Source organism: Oncorhynchus clarkii, chromosome 8 (assembly GCF_045791955.1).
Source record: "Oncorhynchus clarkii lewisi isolate Uvic-CL-2024 chromosome 8, UVic_Ocla_1.0, whole genome shotgun sequence".
NCBI classification, from domain to species: domain Eukaryota; kingdom Metazoa; phylum Chordata; class Actinopteri; order Salmoniformes; family Salmonidae; genus Oncorhynchus; species Oncorhynchus clarkii.
The window spans coordinates 17,881,950-17,902,899 of NC_092154.1; the positions used below are offsets into that span (position 1 = coordinate 17,881,950).

Consider the following 20,950-nt stretch of genomic DNA (forward strand, 5'->3'; position numbering starts at 1 on the left):
CTCAGCAGCCTCCTGTGAGCTCCACTATGTTGTAATGATATGCTGTAATATATAGGCACATATGGCAGCAGTGCGCTGTGTAGGTGGTGGCAGCTTAGACGTTCTCACTGAGGCTAATTTAATTTGATTTGTTTGGGGATTTAAATGTTCTCTGAATGCGTTCCAAAATATATATATTACGGAAAGACGGATGTATGTCACATGGGAAGATTGTCTCCGATATAAATTATTCTTAGAAGTTAAGATTTCCAGTAATATTATCTCATAGTCCTTAGTCCTGAGTAACGCTGTCTCATCCATAAGGAAACAATGTCATAATCCAGCCAGGGTTGCAAAATTCCCAGGGTTTCCAGAAATCCTGGTTGGAGAATTCCGGATTTCCTGCATATCACCTCCTGATTCAGGGAATCTTCTAACTGGGATTTTTGGAAAACCTGGGAATTTGGGGAAAATTACCGTAACTACCTCCAGCATTTAACTACCTCCAGCATTTAACTACCTCCAGCATTTAAAATGAAATGTTTCTTAGACTGACAGCATCTGTATGGTCATGAATTATTCTCAAACACTTTTACTGCAAACTTGTTTTTAGTTTAAAGCCTTTATTTATAAAATCTGCTCCAAAAAGGATACATTCTTAATATTTGATGCAACAATAATCAGCCGTAGTTGTGCAGCTTGTGGACAAGCATCTGCATGAGGTGGTTTGCATTGGTTAAGCATTTGTCCAACATGCTGACATATCTACAGCGGCAATATGGATGCAAGAGCTTCGTGCGTTCTGATGAGTGACATCACAGCCTAGTAAATCCAGCTCATGCTTGTGGCTACCTACTTACTACATACAGTACCATGTTTACTAATATATTGGTTGGCTAGAATACTGTCTAGAAAACTTGCACAAAGCGATATGTAGTCACTCGTAATCCAAACAGTCAATCAAACAAACAAACAGAAAAAATATAGCTGTGGCGTGGAACCACAGCCATAAAAAAAACAGTTCACTTAAGGCTGTTCAAGTTCATTACATCACTGATAATGCTTCATGATAGTTCACATAAGCATTCATAAATGGTATCCATCCTCACATAATTTCTGTGACCACTGACCTCATAAGAAATTCGGGAACTGCAGCCACTCTGAAAAATCTATCCAGTCTCATTGTTTTTAACATCTTAAGGTATAATGGAATATGAGTCTATCAGTGCACTAAAAAGTAATTATGTAAGTAAAGTGAAAGGCCAAAAATGAATGAATAAATAAATAGGTTAATAATGAATAAACAATGAAATAAACAATGAAATACTGTATCTATGTGAATATTTTTCATGATAATTCCATCTTGTATTATGTCGGTTTACATTTTTGTGTGGTTTTCTCAATCATTATCAACTGTTAAAAATAATAACACTTGGTGCATTCATAGAAGACAAGTCTGTGGCTGTGTTTCAATGTGCTCATTAGCAATTGGTGCTTGCACTCACTCTGATCTGTCAAATAAACGTGGTTTAGAGGTCAAACCCTCGCATTATAGAGCAAGCTTTTCTGTTTTCTGGTTAAAGAGGCAAGCTTGGGCAACACTTAGTCCATTCCAGATGTACATATACTGTCAGTATTACAGATATTGTTTCCCTGCTTTGACAGTACCATGAAGATAAAACAGCATTGATTCCAGAGATCAAATTGAAATAAATAGGAGAAGAGCAGGTAGGTAGTCCATCGTACTTTGTTTGCCTGGACCTGCATGGTTGTGTAAATAGTTTATATAGAGAAAGTAGGAAAGCTGTACAGTTGAGTCAAGTAGTAAGATGGTTGTAGCTAATGGTGTGAGGATAGTATGGTGTTATCCATCCAGAGATCTGGGAAATCCTTTGTGAGATCTGCCGTTATGCACCCAGGTGTTAAGATATGGAGGTCATTACCACTTTGAGTCATTATCAGAGTCCAATAGCTGTCCTGTTTTATCTGGTACAGTAAACACCAGTAGATTGTCTCTCTGCTGACTGTACCAGGACCATCTGGGAGAGCCTCAGCAGTATGCAGACCAGTATATGAGGTTAAAAATAATGTAGGATCCTGGAAAGATCATGCGGGAGTAGGTGTCTATGGCGTGGGTGTTCTGCATGAGGCTGAAGCTGCGGAAGCGCGCTTTCTTCTTGGTTCCCGTGGACTCATTGTCCAGGGATAGGTGCACCACCATGTGCTCTTGCTTCTCTGGGGTGTCCTCGGGAGCGTCAGCCCTGGTGTATCCGGCCAGGCTGTTGGTGTCGGCCTCGCTGTAGGTCCCGTCGCCATCCACCATCACGGTCCCGGTGTGGGACATGCCACAGGTGCAGGGGAGTGACTGTATGGCAGAGAGAAATAGAGAGAGGTGGGGGTTGAGGGAAAGAGCAATAAAAATAGAGAGATCAGAGTAGGAAAAATGCTGAAAGGACTCAAAGTTCAGTGTGGTTTGATGAGGATCCTTACCTGTTCTCTGGCTAGGCTCAGGGACTGTCGGGCAGTGGAGAGAAAGTGAGATGACATTTAAACAAATGTAGGCACACATGACTAAATCGCTTTGGATAAAAGCATTTGCTGAAAGGCATATTTATTTATTAATTAGAGAAAGAGAGATCAGAGTAGGAAAAATGCTGAAAGGACATAAAAAACAGCAGTACAGTGTGGTATGATAGGATGGGGGCCCTTACCTGCTCTCTGGCCTTTTCCCTAAGCTTCCGATCTTTTCCGTCCCTCACCGTCGTCAAGTAGTTGACGGCAGCATATTCCAACACCGATAGGAACACAAACACAAAACTGACCCAGAGGTAAATGTCCACAGCTTTGATGTAGGAAACCCTGGGCATGGAGGCGTTGACTCCAGTGATGATGGTGGACATGGTGAGCACCGTGGTGATACCTGGAGCACAGTACAACATCTGTGTGAGCACAAGACTGAAGGAAGTATCCTCATATAGATATGAACCAATGACTCCACACTCTTAGAGAAAAGGATCTTCAAATGGTTCTCCAGAGGGACAGCTGAAGGATGTTTTATGTTTTAGGTTGAATGTTATTTTTTCTAAGAGTGTAACTTACCTAGTGAGACCCTGGCCGGTACGGCCCGGCGGTCGATCCAGAAAGACACCCAGGACAACATGACCATCAGAGTGGCAGGGAAGTAGGTCTGCAGCAGGAAGAAGAAGATGTGGCGTCGCAGGGTGAAGTTGATGTACAGACGGTTGTACCACCCTGGAGAGAAGAGGACAAAGACACGTGAGGAATCACCATAAATATGAAAATGGGTTATGTTTCTCTGAAGAACCTAAGAGCAGATGTACTTGTACAACTATGTACTGTATAGGGAAACAGTGAAAGTGTCACATGCAAAAATCCATACAAACTGTTGTGCTACAATATATTAAAATGTTGACTTAATATCCTGCAACATGGAGTCAATTTTTGTACAGTATGTGTGATTTGTATACAGTACATATTATCATCAGACCCTAAATCCTGATTTGTGGATCTACCTGTGCTGCTGTAAAAAGCCAGTCTAGAGGTAGTGTGAAACTTCTGGATGAGGAACTGAGACAGAGAGATCCTGTCGTCGGTGCTCAGGGACTCATCCCCACTCTTCCAGTACAGCATGAGGTCCTCATCCGTGTAAGCATCTGGAGATAACAGACATGGATTTCAAATTCAAATCTGCCAGATTTTTTGTACCACCACACCAAATCCCTTTTTAAACACAGTGTTAGGCAGTAAGAGTCCCACTACTCACAGCTCTCTAGCTCTAATGTGCAGGTCTGTGAATCCAGAGGGAAACGACTGAAGTCCATGTTACAGGCAGCAGTAACCGTCACCCTGGGGATTTAAACACAACATACCCACGATGACGCAAACATAACACATCAACATGCTACATCCTCTATGAGATTGGGGAAATGTCTGCTGGGAAAATTTGGATCAACTGAGTTCTGCGCTGGCATCATAGAAATGTCGCTGTTGCACTTCTGAAGAACGTGGAGATGGACACAAAAGGAATCTAGGAACAGCAGCAGCTTACATCCTCACCTAAGGCTGTAGAGCACGTGTCCATCTGGGAACACCCTGAGCATGATGTTCTCTGTGGTGGTGTCGTGGATGAACGACCTCTTGGAGTGGACGAAGAACACATCAGGCACCCAGATCTTCTTGACCAGGCGACCGTCGAACGTCATGCTCTTGTTGGTTGTGCTGGGAAAGGACAGCCTCTCGTCTTTCCAGTAGTGCCTTAGATAAAGGGTCATAGTGAAGTCCTGCAGGTCACCAAAACAAAAAGAGATAGCTTTTGGATTAACTTGTTGGTTGGTTGCAGCCTTGTATAAATCCTCTGAACCCTTTTCTGGACGGAGAGTTCTAGATTGAACCATTGTATATATTGGCATTGCCGTGGAAAGTAGGGGTGCTGACGGACTGATATAGCCGTCACGAAAAAAAAATAGCAGCACCCCCGCCCCCAAACATCTTCCCGTGGCTATGTACAGTGCATTCGGAAAGCATTCACTCATTTACTTTTTCCACATTTTCTTACGTTACAGACTTATTCTAAAATTGATTAAAAAAAATAAATAAATTCTCATCAATCTACAAACAATACCCAATAATGACAAAGCAAAAGCTTGTTTGTACATATATATATATATATATATATATATATATATATATATATATATATATATATATATATATTTTCTTAAACGGAATACAGAAGTATTCAGACTGTTCACTCAGCACTTTGTTGAAGCACCTTTGGCAGTGATTACAGCCTCTTGTTGGGCTTGACACTACAAGCTTGTCACACCTGTATTTGGGGAGTTTCTGCCAATCTTCTCTGCAGATCCTTTAAAATTCTGTCAGGTTGAATGGGAAGCTTTGCTGCACAGCTATTTTCAGGTCTCCAGAGATGTTCAATCGGGTTTAAGTCTGGGCTCTGGCTGGGCCACTCAAGGACATTCAGAGACTTGTCCCGAAGCCACTCCTGCGTTGTCTTAGCTGTGTGCTTAGGGTCATTGTCCTGTTGGAAGGCGACCCTTCGGCCCCAGTCTTAGGTCCGGAGCGCTCTGGAGCAGATTTTCATCAAGGATCTCTCTCTGTACTTTGCTCTGTTCATCTTTCCCTCGATCCTGACTAGTCTCCCAGTCGCTGCCGCTGAAAAACATCCCCACAGCATGATGCTCCCACCGTAGGGATGGTGCCAGGTTTCCTCCAGATGTGATGCTTGGCATTCAGGCCAGAGTTCAATCTTGGTTTTATCAGACCAGAGAATCTTGTTTCTCATGGTCTGAGAGTCCTTTAGGTGCCTTTTGGCAAACTCCAAGCTGGCTGTCATATGCCTTTTACTGAGGAGTGGCTTCTGTCTGGCCACTCTACCATAAAGGCCTGATTGGTGGAGTGCTGCAGAGCTGCTTGTCCTTCTGGAAGGTTCTCCCATCGCCACAGTGGAACTCTGGAGCTCTGTTGGAGTGACCATCGGGTTCTTGGTCACCTCCCTGACCAAGGCCCTTCGTCCCCTGTTGCTCAGTTTGGCAAGGCGGCCAGCTAGAAGAGTCTTAGTGGTGACTCTAGAAGAGTCTTAGTGGTTCCAAACTTCTTCTATTTAAGAATTGGAGACCTTAAATGCTACAGAAATGTTTTGGTAGCCTTCCCCAGATCTGTGTCTCGACACAATCCTGTCTCGGAGCTGTACGGACAATTCCTTCGACCTCATGGCTTGGTTTTTGCTCAGACATGCACTGTCAACTGTGAGCCCTTATTTAGACAGGTGTGTGCCTTTCCAAATCATGTACAATCAGTTGAATTTACAACAGGTGGACTCCAATCAAGTTGTAGACATGTCTCAAGGATGACCAATGGAAACTGGTTGCATCTGAGCTCAATTTTGAGTCAGGGTCTGAAAGGTATTTCTTTTTAATACATTTGCACACATCTAAAAACCTGTTTTTGCTTTGTCATTATGGGGTATGGTGTGTAGATTGATGAGGGGAAAAATAATTTAATCAAATTTAGAATAAGGCTACAACAAAATGTGAAAAAAGTCAAGGGGTCTGAATACTTTCAAATGCACCGTATATTGGGATTACCAGGGTCTCACCCTGTCCCTGGATTACAGCGTAGGTTTATGATCAGACATATGTTCTCAGTATAAGTAGGGAACATATTATGTAATATGTCCAGAGAGGGCCGTCAGAGTTGACATTAGTGATGATGAGACACATACAGTAATGACAGCTTTGGGTTAGAGGTTGCATTGGTCACACATATCCCTTTCCTCCCGATCTGCTCATTGATCTGTATCTGTTAATAGGCAAACGGATCTATTTTATGCCCGACTACACCAAGAAGAAAAACATGTTTCCCAAGAGGTGTTCTTGCATTTGTTATTGTATCTCTATTTCCTTCTATGTAGTACAAACGATGTCCCACCCATACATACTGTAGTCTGATTATACAACGATGACCCCACCCCCCATGCTGTCTGTTTCATTGATAAATTCTCTTGGTGTGTCCTGTCTTCATGCATCTGCACTCATCACACCTGTTTTAAGAGACTCAAACTCATATAGATCTGAAATAATGACTTAAAATAATAATGACAATAACGGTGCCCACTTCAGTACCTTTGTCATTACATAGAATGCGTGAATAACAGCAAATGGAGACACATTTAACAAATATAGACCACTGTAACAATGCATAATGATACTTATGGCTGATAAGTCTGACTGAACACACTTGTCCTCCATCATTCTTACATTATATCATTAAGGAAAGTCATTGTTTGAAAGCAATAATTTGCCCTGTCTATTTTCAAACAATTATATACAAATACTGAGATCTGAATGAAATGTAATCCTTGGTTATCCTCCCACACAGAGGCTTACAGAACATCAGGACTGCTGTTTGGACTCCAATTTGCAGCTTAGAAAATAAGTTCCATTTAATTATATTACTGTGGTGGAACATGAAACATAATTTCTAGCACTGTGCTTCTATTATCCATTTTCATTATCCGTCTGTGAATAAGAGATTAATGAGCATGACAAGTATAGTGGATTATAGCGTATCAGCTGCAAAACACCTGTTGGCAGATTGTGAATGACCCATTCATTTTCAGGGGTTCAATTTGTTGTAGGAGTGACCCATTGCATCCAATAGTTGATTAATTTAAATATTATCACACTGACCACTTCAGATGTTCCACTGACCTGTGATAAGTTGTTAACATTGACTTCATTGAAATGTTAACATTTTCAATGTTTGTTTATCAATTCACTTACCATGTCCACTTCTGATATACTGTCCAAACTCTCCACCTGAACATCCACTCCCACGGGGACAGCAGGGCCTGCAAAACAATAGTGAGATTATTTTTGTTCTGATTATATTCCTGATAATTAGTGTCCTCATATTCAGCAGATAAGGTTTCAGGTGAAAACACGAGTTGACATAAATGGTTTAAGGTGAGTTAGTGTGAAAGCGTATCACAGAGACAGATATCAAACATACAAATGCTACTTTCTCTTGATATACACTGAGTATACCAAACATTAGGAACCCCTTCCTAATATGGAGTTGCACCCCTCCCCCCCTTGACCACAATTTGTCAGGACATGGACTCTACAAGGTATTGAAAGCAATATACAGGGATGATGACCCATGTTGACTCCAATGCCTCCCACAGTTGTGTCAAGTTGGCTGGATGTCCTTTGGGTGGTGGACCATTCTTGAAACACACCGGAAATTGTTGAGCGTGAAAAACCCAGCAACATTGCAGTTCTTGACACCAACCGGTGCGCCTGGCAGCAACTACCATACCCTGTTCATAGGCACTTAAGTATTTTGTCTTGCCCATTCACCCTCTGAATGGTACACATACACAATCCATGTCTCAATTGTCTCAAGTCTTAAAAATCCTTCTTTAACCTGTCTCCTCCTCTTCATCTACACTGATTGAAGTGGATTTAACAAATTACATCAATAAGGGATCATAGCTTTCACCTGGATTCACCTCGTCAGTCTATGTCATGAAAAGAGCAGGTGTTCTTAATGTTTGTACACTCAGTGTATGGTATGCAGTGAAAATGCATGTGAACCCCTGCACAGTTTTCACATTTTGTTGTGTTAGAGTCTGACATTTTCACACTCTCAATTGTAACCCTGGGAAGTAAGTTGTGTAGATCAGTAGAAGAATGTAAATACATTAAAAGTGTCAACATTTCAGACCACAAAATGTGGAAACTATTTTACTGCATTGTATTAGTGTAGAAGAAAAAGCCTTTTGTCTGAGTTTAGGTCTTAACTTGGAGCTCATGGGATTTCCATATCTTCTACATACAGTATTTCTTCCTCGTTATCGCTGGTATCCTTTTCCTTTGATCAGCACCACAATCCCAGCAAGACTCCAATTACTACTACATGATCTTACAGCTACAGATAATCTACAGCTAATATCAAAAACCGTTTGAGGGCAAACCCACACACTCATATTTTCAAATATTCATTTGATTGCAGGGGATGAGTCATGAGTGATATATTTGTGTTAGGTTTGTGGTTCTGCCAGTATATGGACTCAAAATGGTGCCAGAGGGGATGGCCGCCGTTTTCAGCACTCCTGACCAATTGTGCTATTTTGTGTGTTTTTGTTGCGTTGTTTTGAACTTCTTTTGTACATAATGTTACTGCCATTGTTTCCTATGACCGAAAAGAGCTTCTGGACATCAGAACAATGATTACTCACCTCGATCTGGACAAGGATTTTTTCTTTAATGAGTAGGACGCAAAGGACATACTGCTCTTCCCAGACTAGGCCCAAATCCCCGTTATTCGTAAGAAGAGGAGCTGCCGCTACAGAGGTTGGCGAGTCGGATGCCTGGCGAGACTGTGTCGACGAGTGGATAATCCACATTTACCCCCTCAGTTCTACTGGCGAACTTGCAATCACTAGAGAATAAACTTGATGTGCTCTGTTCGAGACTCCTAATAACAGGACATTAAAAACAGTAATATCCTATGTTTCACGAGTCGTGGCTGAATAAGGACATGGATAATATACAGTTAACTCAGTTTTCCGTGCATCGGCAAGACTGAACACCAGCCTCCGGTAAGATCGGGGGTGGGGTGTGTCTCTTTGTCAACAACAGCTGGTGTGCGATCTCTAATATTAAGGAAGTCTAAAGGTTTTGCTCACCTGAGTTAGAGTACCTGTAAGCTGTAGATCACACTATTTACCAGGAGAGTTTTCAACTATATTCTTCGTACAGTATTAGAAAAAGGGTTACAAAAGGGTTATTCGGCTGTCCCCAAGGATAAACCTTTTTGGTTCCAGGGAAAACACATTTTGGTTCCAGGTAGAACCCTTTGGGGTTCCATTTAAAACCTTCTGTGGAAATGGTTCTACCTGGAACCAAAAGTTTTCTTCAAAGGGTTTTTCTATGGGGACAGCCAAATAACCTTTAAGGTTCCAGATGGCAATTTGTTTTCTAAGAGTGTAGCTGTCTATTTACCACCACAAACCGATGGTGGCATTAAGACCGCACTTAACAAGCTGTATAAGGCCATAAGCAAACAAAAAAGTGCTCATCCAGTGTCGACGCTCCTAGTGGCCTGGGACTTTAATGCAGGAAAACTGGGGGGGGGGGGGGGGGGGGGGGGGGGTAAAAATAGATCACTTTTACTCCATACACAGAGACACGTACAAAGCTCTCCCTCACCCTCCATTTGGCAAATCTGACCATAACTCTATCCTCCTGATTCCTGCTTACAAGCAAAAATCCATTTGCCCTCCATTTGGCAAATCTGACCATAACTCTATCCTCCTGATTCCTGCTTACAAGCAAAAAAGTACCAGTGATGCGCTCAATGCGGAAGTGGTCCGATGAAGCGGATGCTAAGCTACAGGACTGTTTCGCTAGCACAGACTGGAATATGTTCTGGGATTCATCCGATGCCATTGAGGAGTATACCACCGGCTTCAATAATAAGTGACCACAGTGACTGTACATACATATTCCAAACAGAATCCATGGATTACAGGCAACAGCCGCACTGAGCGAAAGGCTAGAGCTTCCGCTTCAAGGAGCGGGACACTAATCCGGACACGCTATGTCGAAATCCTGCTACGCCCTACAACGAACCATCAAACAGAAAACACGTCAATACAGAACTAAGACTGAGTCCTGCCACACCGGCTCTGACGCTCATCGGATATGGCATGGCTTGCAAACTATCACGGATGACAAAGGGAAACCCAGCTTCGAGCTGCCCAGTGACATGAGTTGACCAGGGGAGCTAAATGCCTTCTATGCTCGCTTTGAGGGAAGCAACACTGAACCATGCATGAGAACACCAGCTGTTCTGGACAACTGTGTGATCACACTCTTTGTAGCCAATGTGAGTAAGACCTTTAAATAGGGTAACATTCACAAGGCTGCAGTGCCAGATGGATTATCAGGACGTGTACTCGGAGCATGCGCTGACCAGCTGGAAAGTGTCTTCACTGACATGTTCAACCTCTCCCTGACCCAGTCTCTAATACCTACATGTTTCAAGAAGACCACCATAGTCCCTGTGCCCAAGAACGCCAAATACCAACGTGAGAGTGCTGTTCATTGACTACATCTCAGTGTTCAACACCATATTGCCCTCTATACAGCTGCACCACTTGGTATGGTAACTAGTCAGCATCTATCTGACCGCAAGGTGTATTGCATACGGCCCAATATATCACTGGGGCCGAGCTCCCTGACATCCAGAACCACTATACCAGGGGCTGTCAGAGGAAGGCCCTAGAAATTGTCAAAGACTCCAGCCTCCCAAGTCATAGACTGTTTTGTCTGCTACCACACGGAAAGCGGTACTGGAGCGCCAAGTCTGGAACCAAAAGGCTCCTTAACAGCTTCTACTCCCAAGCCATTGAACGGTTATTTACATTTACATTGACCCTGTAATTTTATTCTTAATTTTATTCTTATCTATTCCTATTTCCTATTCTCTTGCACAGGCTCGATGTACACTCACTAGACTCTAACCACAAACTCACACATACTACACTGACTACACTGACACTCCAACACACACACAAAACAAACACACACACTTTAAACAATGCTACCTAATATAATGTTTACATACCCTACATTATTCATCTCATCTCATCTCATCTCATATGTATATGTATATACTGTACTCTATATCATCTACTGCATCCTTATGTAATACATGTATCACTAGCCACTTTAACTATGCCACTTTGTTTACATACTCATCTCATATGTATATACTGTACTCGATATCATCTACTGTATCTTGCCTATGCTGCTCTGTACCATCACTCATTCATATATCTTTTTATGTACATATTCTTTATCCCCTTACACTGTGTATAAGACAGTAGTTTTGGAATTGTTAGTTAGATTACTTGTTGGTTATTACTGCATTGTCGGAACTAGAAGCACAAGCATTTCGCTACACTTGCATTAACATCTGCTAACCATGTGTATGTGACAAATAAAATTTGATTTGATATTGACGCAACACACACACTTTCACATTCCTTCACACTCTTCACATACGCTGCTGCTACTCTCTGTTTATTATCTATGCATAGTCACGTTACCACTACCTACATGTACATAGTACCTCAATTACCTGGACTAACCTGTACCCCTGCACATTGACTCGGTACTGGTACCCCTTGTATATAGCCTTGTTATTGTTGTTTGTATTGTGTTACAATTTTTTCTTTAGTTTATTTAGCACATTTATTTTTTATTTTATTTTTTAAACTCTGCATTGTTGGTTAAGAGCTCGTAAGCATTTCACGGAAGGTCTACCTACACCTGTTGTATTCAGCACATGTGACAAATAACATTTGATTTGAGAATTTCTCCAAATAAAGTAATCTTTATTTAAACAGCACATAGATCCTATAAATCAGTTCTCTATGCAATTATATAGCACACAGTTTCATCTAACCCATGTTAAAGGTTCACATAAGAAGCACAAGTAACGCATAATACATACAGTTGAAGTCGGAAGTTTACATACACTTAGGTTGGAAACTTCTTAGGGATAGGGGGCAGATGACTGAGTTGCCCAAAGTAAACTGCCTGTTAGGCCCAGAAGCTAGGATATGCATATAATTGGTAGTATTGGATAGATAACACTCTGAAGCTTCTAAAACTGTTCAAATAATGTCTGTGAATATAACAGAACTGATATGGCAGGTGAAAACTAGAGGAGAATCCATCCAGATTTTTTTTGGAGCTGACCACCCATTGAAATGCCTGTCTATGGGAAAATCAAAGGAAATACTCCCAGATTGATATGGCTTCCACTAGATGTCAACAGTCTTTAGGTTTCAGGGTAGTTTTTTGAAAAATGAGCTAGAATTTGTATTTTTTCAAGGTGGCTCTCATTTTGACTGTAGTCTGGTGGCACACTTCATTATTTATCTCAGGTATTGAACACACTATTCTCCATCTTACATTTGATTGTTTATTTACATATTAGGGTACCTGAGGATTGATTAGAAACGTTGTTTCACTTGTTTGGACAAAGTTTATTGGTAACTTTTGGGATTCCTTTGTATGCATTTTGAATGAGGGGAACAGGTGTATTACTGAATCAAGCGTGCCAAATAAACTGACTTTTTTGGGATATAAAGAGACTTTATCGAACAAAACGACCATTTGATATGTAGCTGGGACCCTTGGGATTGCAAACATAGGAATATCTTCAAAGGTAAGTGATTTATTTTATGTCTATTTCTGACTTTTGTGACGCCTCTGCTGGTTTGGAAAATATTTTTAATGCTTTTGTATGCGGGGCGCTGTCCTCAGATAATCGCATGTTATGCTTTCGCCGTAAAGCCTTTTTGAAATCTGACAAAGCGGCTGGATTAACAAGAAGTTAAGATTTTAAATGATGTATAACACTTGTATTTTCATGAATGTTTAATAATACTATTTTTGTATTTTGAATTTCGCGCTCTGCAATTTCACCTGATGTTGTCGAGGTGGGGTGCTAGCGGCACGTCTAGCACAAAGAGGTTAAAATTTGTTTTTCAACCACTCCACAAATGTATTGTTAACAAACTATAGTTTTGGCAAGTCGGTTAGGACATTTAATTTGTGCATGACACAAGTAATTTTTCTAACAATTGTTTACAGTTTATTTCACTTAACTCACTGTATCACAATTCCAGTCGGTCAGAAGTTTACATACGCTAAGTTGACTGTGCCTTGAAACAGCTTGTAAAATTCCAGAAAATTATGTCATGGCTTTAGAAGCTTCTGATAGGCTAATTGACATAATTTGAGTCAAATGGAGGTGTACCTGTGGATGTTTTTCAAGGCCTACCTTCAAACTCGGTGCCTCTTTGCTTAACATCATGGGAAATCAAAAGAAATCAGCCAAGACCTCAGTAGACCTCCACAAGTCTGGTTCATCCTTGGGAGCAATTTCCAAACACCTGAAGGTACCACGGTCATCTGTACAAACAATAGTATGCAAGTATAAACAGCATGGGACCACGCAGCCGTCATACCGCTCTGGAAGGAGATGCGTTCTGTCTCCCAGAGATGAACGTACTTTGGTGCGAAAAGTGCAAATCAACCCCAGAACAGCAGCAAAGGACCTTGTGAAGATGCTGAAGGAAACAGGTACAAAAGTATCTATATCTACAGTAAAACGAGTCCTATATCGACAAAACCTGAAAGGCTGCTCAGCAAGGAAGAAGCCACTGCTCCAAAACCGCCATAAAAAAGCCAGACTACGGTTTGCAACTGCACATGGGGACAAAGATCGTACTTTTTGGAGAAATGTCCTCTGGTCTGATGAAACAAAAATAGATCTGTTTGGCCATAATGACCATTGTTATGTTTGGAGGAAAAAGGGGGAGGGCTTGCAAGCCGAAGAACACCATCCCAACCATGAAGCACGGGTGTGGCAGTATCATGTTGTTGGGGTGCTTTGCTGCAGGAGGGACTGGTGCACTTCACAAAATAGATGGCATCATGAGGGAGGAAAATTGCGTGGATATATTGAAGCAACATCTCAAGACATCAGTCAGGAAGTTAAAGCTTTGTCACAAATGGGTCTTCCAAATGGACAATGACCCCAAGCATACTTCCAAAATTGTGGCAAACGGCTTAAGGACAACAAAGTCAAGGTATTGGAGTGGCCATCACAATGCCCTGACCTCAATCCCATAGAAAATTTGTGGACAGAACTGAAAAAGCATGTGCGAGCAAGGAGGCCTACAAACCTGACTCAGTTACACCAGCAGGAGGAATGGGTCAACATTCAACCAACTTATTGTGTGAAGCATGTGGAAGACTACCCAAAACGTTTGACCCAAGTTAAACAATTTAAAGGCAAATGCTTCCAAATACTAATTGAGTGTATGTAAACTTCTGACCCACTAGGAATGTGATGAAAGAAATAAAAGCTTAAATAAATAATTCTCTCTATAATTATTCTGACATTTCACATTCTTAAAATAGTGGTGATCCTAACTGACCTAAGGCATGGAATTTCTACTAGGATTAAATGCCAGGAATTGTGAAAAACTGAGTTTAAATGTAGTTGGCTAAGGTGTATGTAAATTTCCGACTTCAACTGTATGTTTGTTTTGCATTTTGGTAGTGTCCTGATCGCCTGCCATTGTCTAATCTGCCTGCGCTGCCGTAGTGCCAGCCTCTTATGTAATCGCTAGTAACTAAAGCCTCTTGTCACTCAGCCTCCCCTACCCTGTTACCTGGAAGAGAGGATATTAATTCATTGCCCTGTGCCAGCTGGGTGCCCTGTCATTCCTCACTCACACTATATGCCATCTATCAGATCCTTAACTGGGCAGAGACCCAGGGACCCAGGCACCAGCTTCCCAGGCAGTAGCTCCCCCGGGACCACCTCCCCTCCCAGGACCTGTGTGGATGATGCTGCTCGCCACACCTGCCAACTGCTGGGAGAACAGCCTGAACTCCCGCAGCCTCTTCCCCTGGATTAGACGGAACTAGCGGGGGATTGGGGTGGTTATTTAAGAAACATATCTTTAATTCATAGTGATTACATTGGCTCCCTCCATCTGGAGCCACAGGAGGGCATGGTTATGATGTGGAGGCTGTGGGAGATGTGGAGGCTGTGGGAGGTGTGGAGGCTGTGGCTGTGTTGAGGCTGTGGCTGAGGGAGATGCGGATAATGTGGCTAAGGGAGGTGTGGAGGCTATGGCTGAGGGAGATGTGGAGGCTATGGCTGAGGGAGATGTGGAGGCTGTGGCTGATGAAGATGTGGAGGCTGAGGGAGATGTGGAGGCTGAGGGAGATGTGGAGGCTGAGGGAGATGTGGAGGCTGAGGGAGGTGTGGAGGCTGAGGGAGGTGTGGAGGCTGTGTCTGAGGGAGGTGTGGAAGCTGAGGGAGGTGTGGATGCTGTGGCTGAGGGAGGTGTGGAGGCTGTGGCTGAGGGAGGTGTGGAGGCTGTGGCTGTGAGAGGTGTGGAGGCTGTGGCTGAGGGAGGTGTGGAGGCTGTGGCTGAGGGAGGTGTGGAGGCTGAGGGAGATGTGGAGGCTGAGGGAGGTGTGTAGGTTGAGGGAGGTGTGGAGGCTGTGGCTGACAGAGATTTGGAGGCTGTGGCTGAGGGAGGTGTGGAGACTGTGGCTAAGGGAGATGTGGAGGCTGTGGCTGAGGGAGGTGTGGAGGCTGTGGCTGTGGGAGGTGTGGAGGCTGTGGGAGGTGTGGAGGCTGTGGCTGTGGGAGGTGTGGAGGCTGTGGCTGTGGAAGGTGTGGAGGCTGTGGCTGTGGGAGGTGTGGAGGCTGTGGCTGTGGGAGGTGTGGAGGTTGTGGCTGAGGGAGATGTGGAGGCTGTGGCTGTGGGAGGTGTGGAGGTTGTGGCTGTGGGAGGTGTGGAGGCTGTGGCTGTGGCTGTGGGAGGTGTGGACGTTGTGGCTGTGGGAGGTGTGGAGGCTGTGGCTGTGGGAGGTGTGGAGGCTGTGGCTGTGGGAGGTGTGGAGGTTGTGGCTGAGGGAGATGTCGAGGTTGTGGCTGAGGGAGATGTGGAGGCTGTGGCTGTGGGAGGTGTGGAGGCTGTGGCTGTGGGAGGTGTGCTTTTCTTAGAAGACCACTCCTGAGAACAATCATTATGGGTCATTATAGGCTCCGTATCGGTTTTCCTGTTCCCTAGAAAATAGTTGTTTGTTAAAGCTCACGTATAAGATATTCTGATGAGATCACAGCAAATCCCTGTGTGACTGACTTATATTTTTCTCTTCAGTCTCTTCATAGAGTGGGACCTAAGTAGGGTTGCAAAATTTCAGTAACTTTCCCAGAATTCCCTGGTTTTCTATGAATCCCGTTTGGAAGATTCCCAGAATCAGGAGTGAATAATCAGGGATCCAGATAACCTGGACATTTTGGGAAAGTTACCGGAATTTTGCAACCCTAGACTATGATCCTAGTTACTATGATCTGGTAAACAGTTGTCAATGGGGGACACAACTCCAGACACTATGGCCTGTGCTGATGAATTCAGTCATCAAGAGTGTCTCTGTTGTGGAAGTCAAGATGACAGAGGAAGCAATTCCCCAGTCAGCTGACTGCTACAAAGACTTCAAAGATAACACAGAAATTACGAAACTACTACTACTACAAAAAAAAATGAACACATAACCAACACCTCATGGCTGTTCCTAGGCTGTCTTTGAAAATAAGAATTTGTTCTTAACTGACTTGCCTAGTTAAATACAGATAAAATAAAATAACAAACAGGTTGATCGGCATAATTTAGTCAGTTTTCTCATACACACGAGTCAAGACAACCGCTAGCTATCCGGATCTCTGTACAGAACAATGAGTATGGTTACATGCACACAGTAATGTGATTATTGTTGTGGACTGTCAGATTAATTTAATAGTTTGATTAAAACATTTACATGCTTTGCAAGAAGAATGAATTCCTTAATAATCCTGTTTACATGGACACATCTGAGATCAGGTTACCTGATGGCACTCTGATAAATGCAGAAAATCACCAATCAAAATAAACGCTCTACCACACCGACCATGTTATTTTTGGGAAGCATATTTGATTCTGAGTTGGGACATATAAAGTTTGTATATGAAAACTACTTCTAGGATGCATACATTCAGTTCTTCTGAACTCACTTCAATCGAGCTAAAGAGGGAGGCTCACTCGGCTGGTGCTAGCAAATGCGCAGATCAAATACACTGGTAGAACGAAAGGTTATGGTGTTTACGTGTCCTAATAATTTAAATGATATTTCAGGACACCAGGTGTTTAAACGTTGTATTCTTACTTCGATTTTGACCTCACGCCGATTATGATAAGCAGAGTAAGGTGTTTACATGACTATTGCATAATCTGCCTACTGCCATAATCAGTTTAATATTGAATTATTACTGTGCATGTAAACGTACTCAATTATGTAATGTTGCTGTAAAATACCAGCAGATCAGGAAAGATCACAAAATCTGTAAGTCCCCTAGGCCTAGAGCATAATAAAAAAATCCCCATAAAAATCTGTCCATTTAAACTAGAGATCTCAATCCACTGCATCCGCTGATGTCGGCCTTCCGCATCTGTGGTGGAAGGTGGCAGTGCTACAGCGGTGTATGTCAGACCAGGAGACATCCTGAAAATCAGTCTTCTCACAAAAACGTCTGTAGCGTCAAAACTGTTTGGGCTACACACTATCGGAAGGTGAGACTCCCACGAACACGTGCATATTGGTTGTTTTGCTCTAGGATGCCCACAGGCCTCACAAGACTCGTCTGAAGGTAGTCCGGGACCAAGTAAAAAAAAAATGGAAGTATACGCTGAGTATACCAAACATTGGGAAGACTTTCCTAATATTGACTTACACCTATGGCTGTTACGGTGACCGTATTACCGCCACAATGGCGGTCACAAGTCATTAGGGCAGTCAAATTCCAAGTGACTGTTTAGTCACGGTAATTAGGCTTCTCCAAGCACCGATGCTGCTCATGGTCATTTGTAGCCTACCAAACTTGCTAACTGCCTGGCACTCTATTGTTCCTCTAATCACTCTGACATCAATGCAAATGTAATCGAAAATCTAATCAAACACTTCATGAGAGCCCATGAGCTCATGTTGCGCAACAGGCTACGCAATTGCTCGATTAAACAGAGTGATGGCCTCTATTAAAAAGAGGAGGATCCCATCAGCTTTCTATAGGCTAGGACTACTATAATTATTTTTCCTAATATTAAGCACATTGCTTCTCTTTACAGCAGGAGTATAGCCTACCTGGCTGGCATGAAAATTAGCCACGGGAAAGGTGTCCTCCATTCGATATTTAAGTGTATAGATGAACTGTATTTTATTCCGCTGCCCCTGTTTCGAGACTGCTGCATGACAATGGTCCATTCTAAATCAAAACAAATTTCCCACATATATTATTTAGTATATGTAAAGACAAGATGAAATCAAGAGTAGTCTGATGGGTGACAATATTAGCCTATCACTTGTGAATGCTGCTTCCATTTGTCGAGGCTGTATTCTGTAAAGTAGACGCTGGGAGTCAGGAAGCAAGTTCAAGTGGTGAGTTTAATAATACGATAAACATGGAACAATACAAGAAACAATAGTAGTGTACAGACCTGAAATAACATCAATACTGTCTGGGGAATAAACCTAAGTGAGTGCTAGATATAGGGAGGTAATGAGTAAGGAAATGGAGTCCAGGTGTGTGTCATCATGAGGAGCAGGTGCACGTAATGATGGTTTCCAGGATCGGTGATTTAGTAAACCGGCGATGTCGAATGCCAGAGAGGGGGAGCAGGAATAGACGTGACAAATATAAAATATATTTTGATTTGTTTAACACTTTTCTGGTTACTACATGGTTCCATATATGTTATTACATAGTTTTGATATCTTCACTATTATTCTACAATGTAGAAAATAGTAACAATAAAGAAAAACCCTTGAATGAGTAGGTGTGTCCAAACTTTTGACTGGTACTGTATATGGAAGTAGTTTTTTTGCCAAACAAAATGGGTATTTGTTTTTTGACTGTTTTTCCATGTGTGAATGTGTCATTCAATGTGTTTTCTATGGGCTAATGTGACCCCCTAAAGGGGTCTAAAATTCTAATTAAAATAGCACGTTAGTTTGCAATTTTGTCATGTAAAAACTGCTGCACTGTCATTTTCCAGGCCTAACGTCCGATTCTGCAATTTACCGGTCTGATATCAACTTGCTTGCGCTCAGATGGGTGGGGTGGAAACATCTGAGGTGTGTCCTTTTAAACATGATCCAAAGTGCTAATTTCAGGCAGCGCTAATAGGGATATTTAAGACCAACAAAAATCTGGATTTAGCGGTAATGGTTATGGCATGAATTTTGACAGTGGAAACGCAGCCTATCCACCCATGATGCACACTGCCCATATGTAGATGAAACAAGAGTAGACTAACATGCTTTTGGTGCCTGTATACTTCGTATTTAGAAAACTAAAAAATATATGTTTTTTACAAAAAAAAAAATTTGATTAAAAACCAAGCATAGCCTCCTCTCAATGAAGGCTTTTTGTCGTGCCCAATGCAATTGCAAAGTAGTCAAGACTGTCGATAAAGGGTTTGGCTCTTGAGACCACTTGGTTATAAATCTTAATCACCAAAGCTTTATTCAAATATTAAGTTTAAGATGAGTAAAACAGTGAGCTGACATTCCCTTTTTATCTGTGCATTGTAGGCAGGCCCACATTATTTTAGCTATTAAGGTCCCATTTTGGACATGCACAATAAAGAAAACATTTGCTTGTTTTACGTAGAATTTTATTACAACCAAACGTATTAGAATGTTTTATGGTGACAATGTCCGTGGCGCGCTTGCAATGCAACTTCTGGAGATGTGTGAATGCGATCTGATCTGTAAAATGGTTCCGATTATGTTCATAAAACATAGGCCTATTTGGGAGCAGCATAACTGTGAGTGGACATTCTCCCTTTCGTTTTAGAATTTGTTTGTTTCGTTTTAGAATTTGATTTGAATTATTCGCTCTCTTTTTAGTGAATTTAATCTTGCTTATTGACAACATTTGGCATGTCCATGCTCAGCCATAATGCAGTTTACAGTCGGCCTGGTCCTATATCAGTGTGAATTCTATGTACAGTGCATTCGGAAAGTATTCAGACCCCTTGACCTTTTCCACATTTTGTTACGTTACAGCCTTATTCTAAAATGGATGAAATTGTTCTACAATCTACACACAATACCCCATAATGACAAAGCAAAAACAGGTTTTTAGAAATTTTAGCAAATGTATTAAAAAAAACTACTGAAATATCCAGTGGCGACCCGTCATTCCCCACCTGTTTTGAGCTTACCTGTTTTGCATGTTATTTTGGCATTAATAAGTGTCACATATCAGTTTGCAAACAATGTAAAAATAAATCAAATCACTAAGTTAATAAAGCTGCATACAAACATGGTCTCTTTTTTTTCTTTCTTGAGTAAGGCAGCTCCAAAATGCAGGTGTTTCAGCCTAGGTCAGTGCTTTCTATGGTGGTGAGGCAGCTAGCGGAAAATACTGAGTGTAGGTGTTGGTAATGTTCTCTAGTTGCGCCATGATTAGCTTAGTGTTCTGTCACTCGTCGGGACAGTACATCACCGCCAAGTCTAAGGGTAGACCTTGAAAATTCAAGCCCATTGGGTGCTGCCATAGAGTTAAGGTCATTGGCCACAGATAAAATTACGTCAAATCACGTTATATCTACAGTAGCTTTGATTGGACTGTCAACATCATACTTTCAAAATCTTAGCTAGCAGTCATCATCATGAATCAAGTCGACAATCTACTGGCAAATACTTTTTAATCCTTGTCATATGAAGATAAATAATAAAGAGAAAATGATAGATAAAACGTATCGGTGCTCATTGGCCATTGG

At 42.1% G+C, this 20,950-nt stretch overlaps 1 protein-coding gene across 1 annotated transcript in view; it reads right to left on the reverse strand.

The window, feature by feature from the left end:
• Window positions 1-592: 592 nt before the first annotated feature.
• LOC139415044 (gamma-aminobutyric acid receptor subunit rho-2-like) overlaps window positions 593-20,950 on the reverse strand; it is a 33,290-nt gene continuing 12,932 nt past the window's right edge. The window contains exons 3-10 of the mRNA XM_071162800.1: window positions 7,302-7,369; window positions 4,057-4,280; window positions 3,764-3,846; window positions 3,513-3,653; window positions 3,079-3,231; window positions 2,691-2,899; window positions 2,470-2,493; window positions 593-2,344 (exon numbers count right to left, since the gene is read on the reverse strand). Of these exons, the coding sequence (XP_071018901.1) occupies window positions 2,030-2,344; window positions 2,470-2,493; window positions 2,691-2,899; window positions 3,079-3,231; window positions 3,513-3,653; window positions 3,764-3,846; window positions 4,057-4,280; window positions 7,302-7,369 (1,217 nt within the window). The 3' untranslated portion in view covers window positions 593-2,029. The remainder of the gene's footprint in view (window positions 2,345-2,469; window positions 2,494-2,690; window positions 2,900-3,078; window positions 3,232-3,512; window positions 3,654-3,763; window positions 3,847-4,056; window positions 4,281-7,301; window positions 7,370-20,950) is intronic.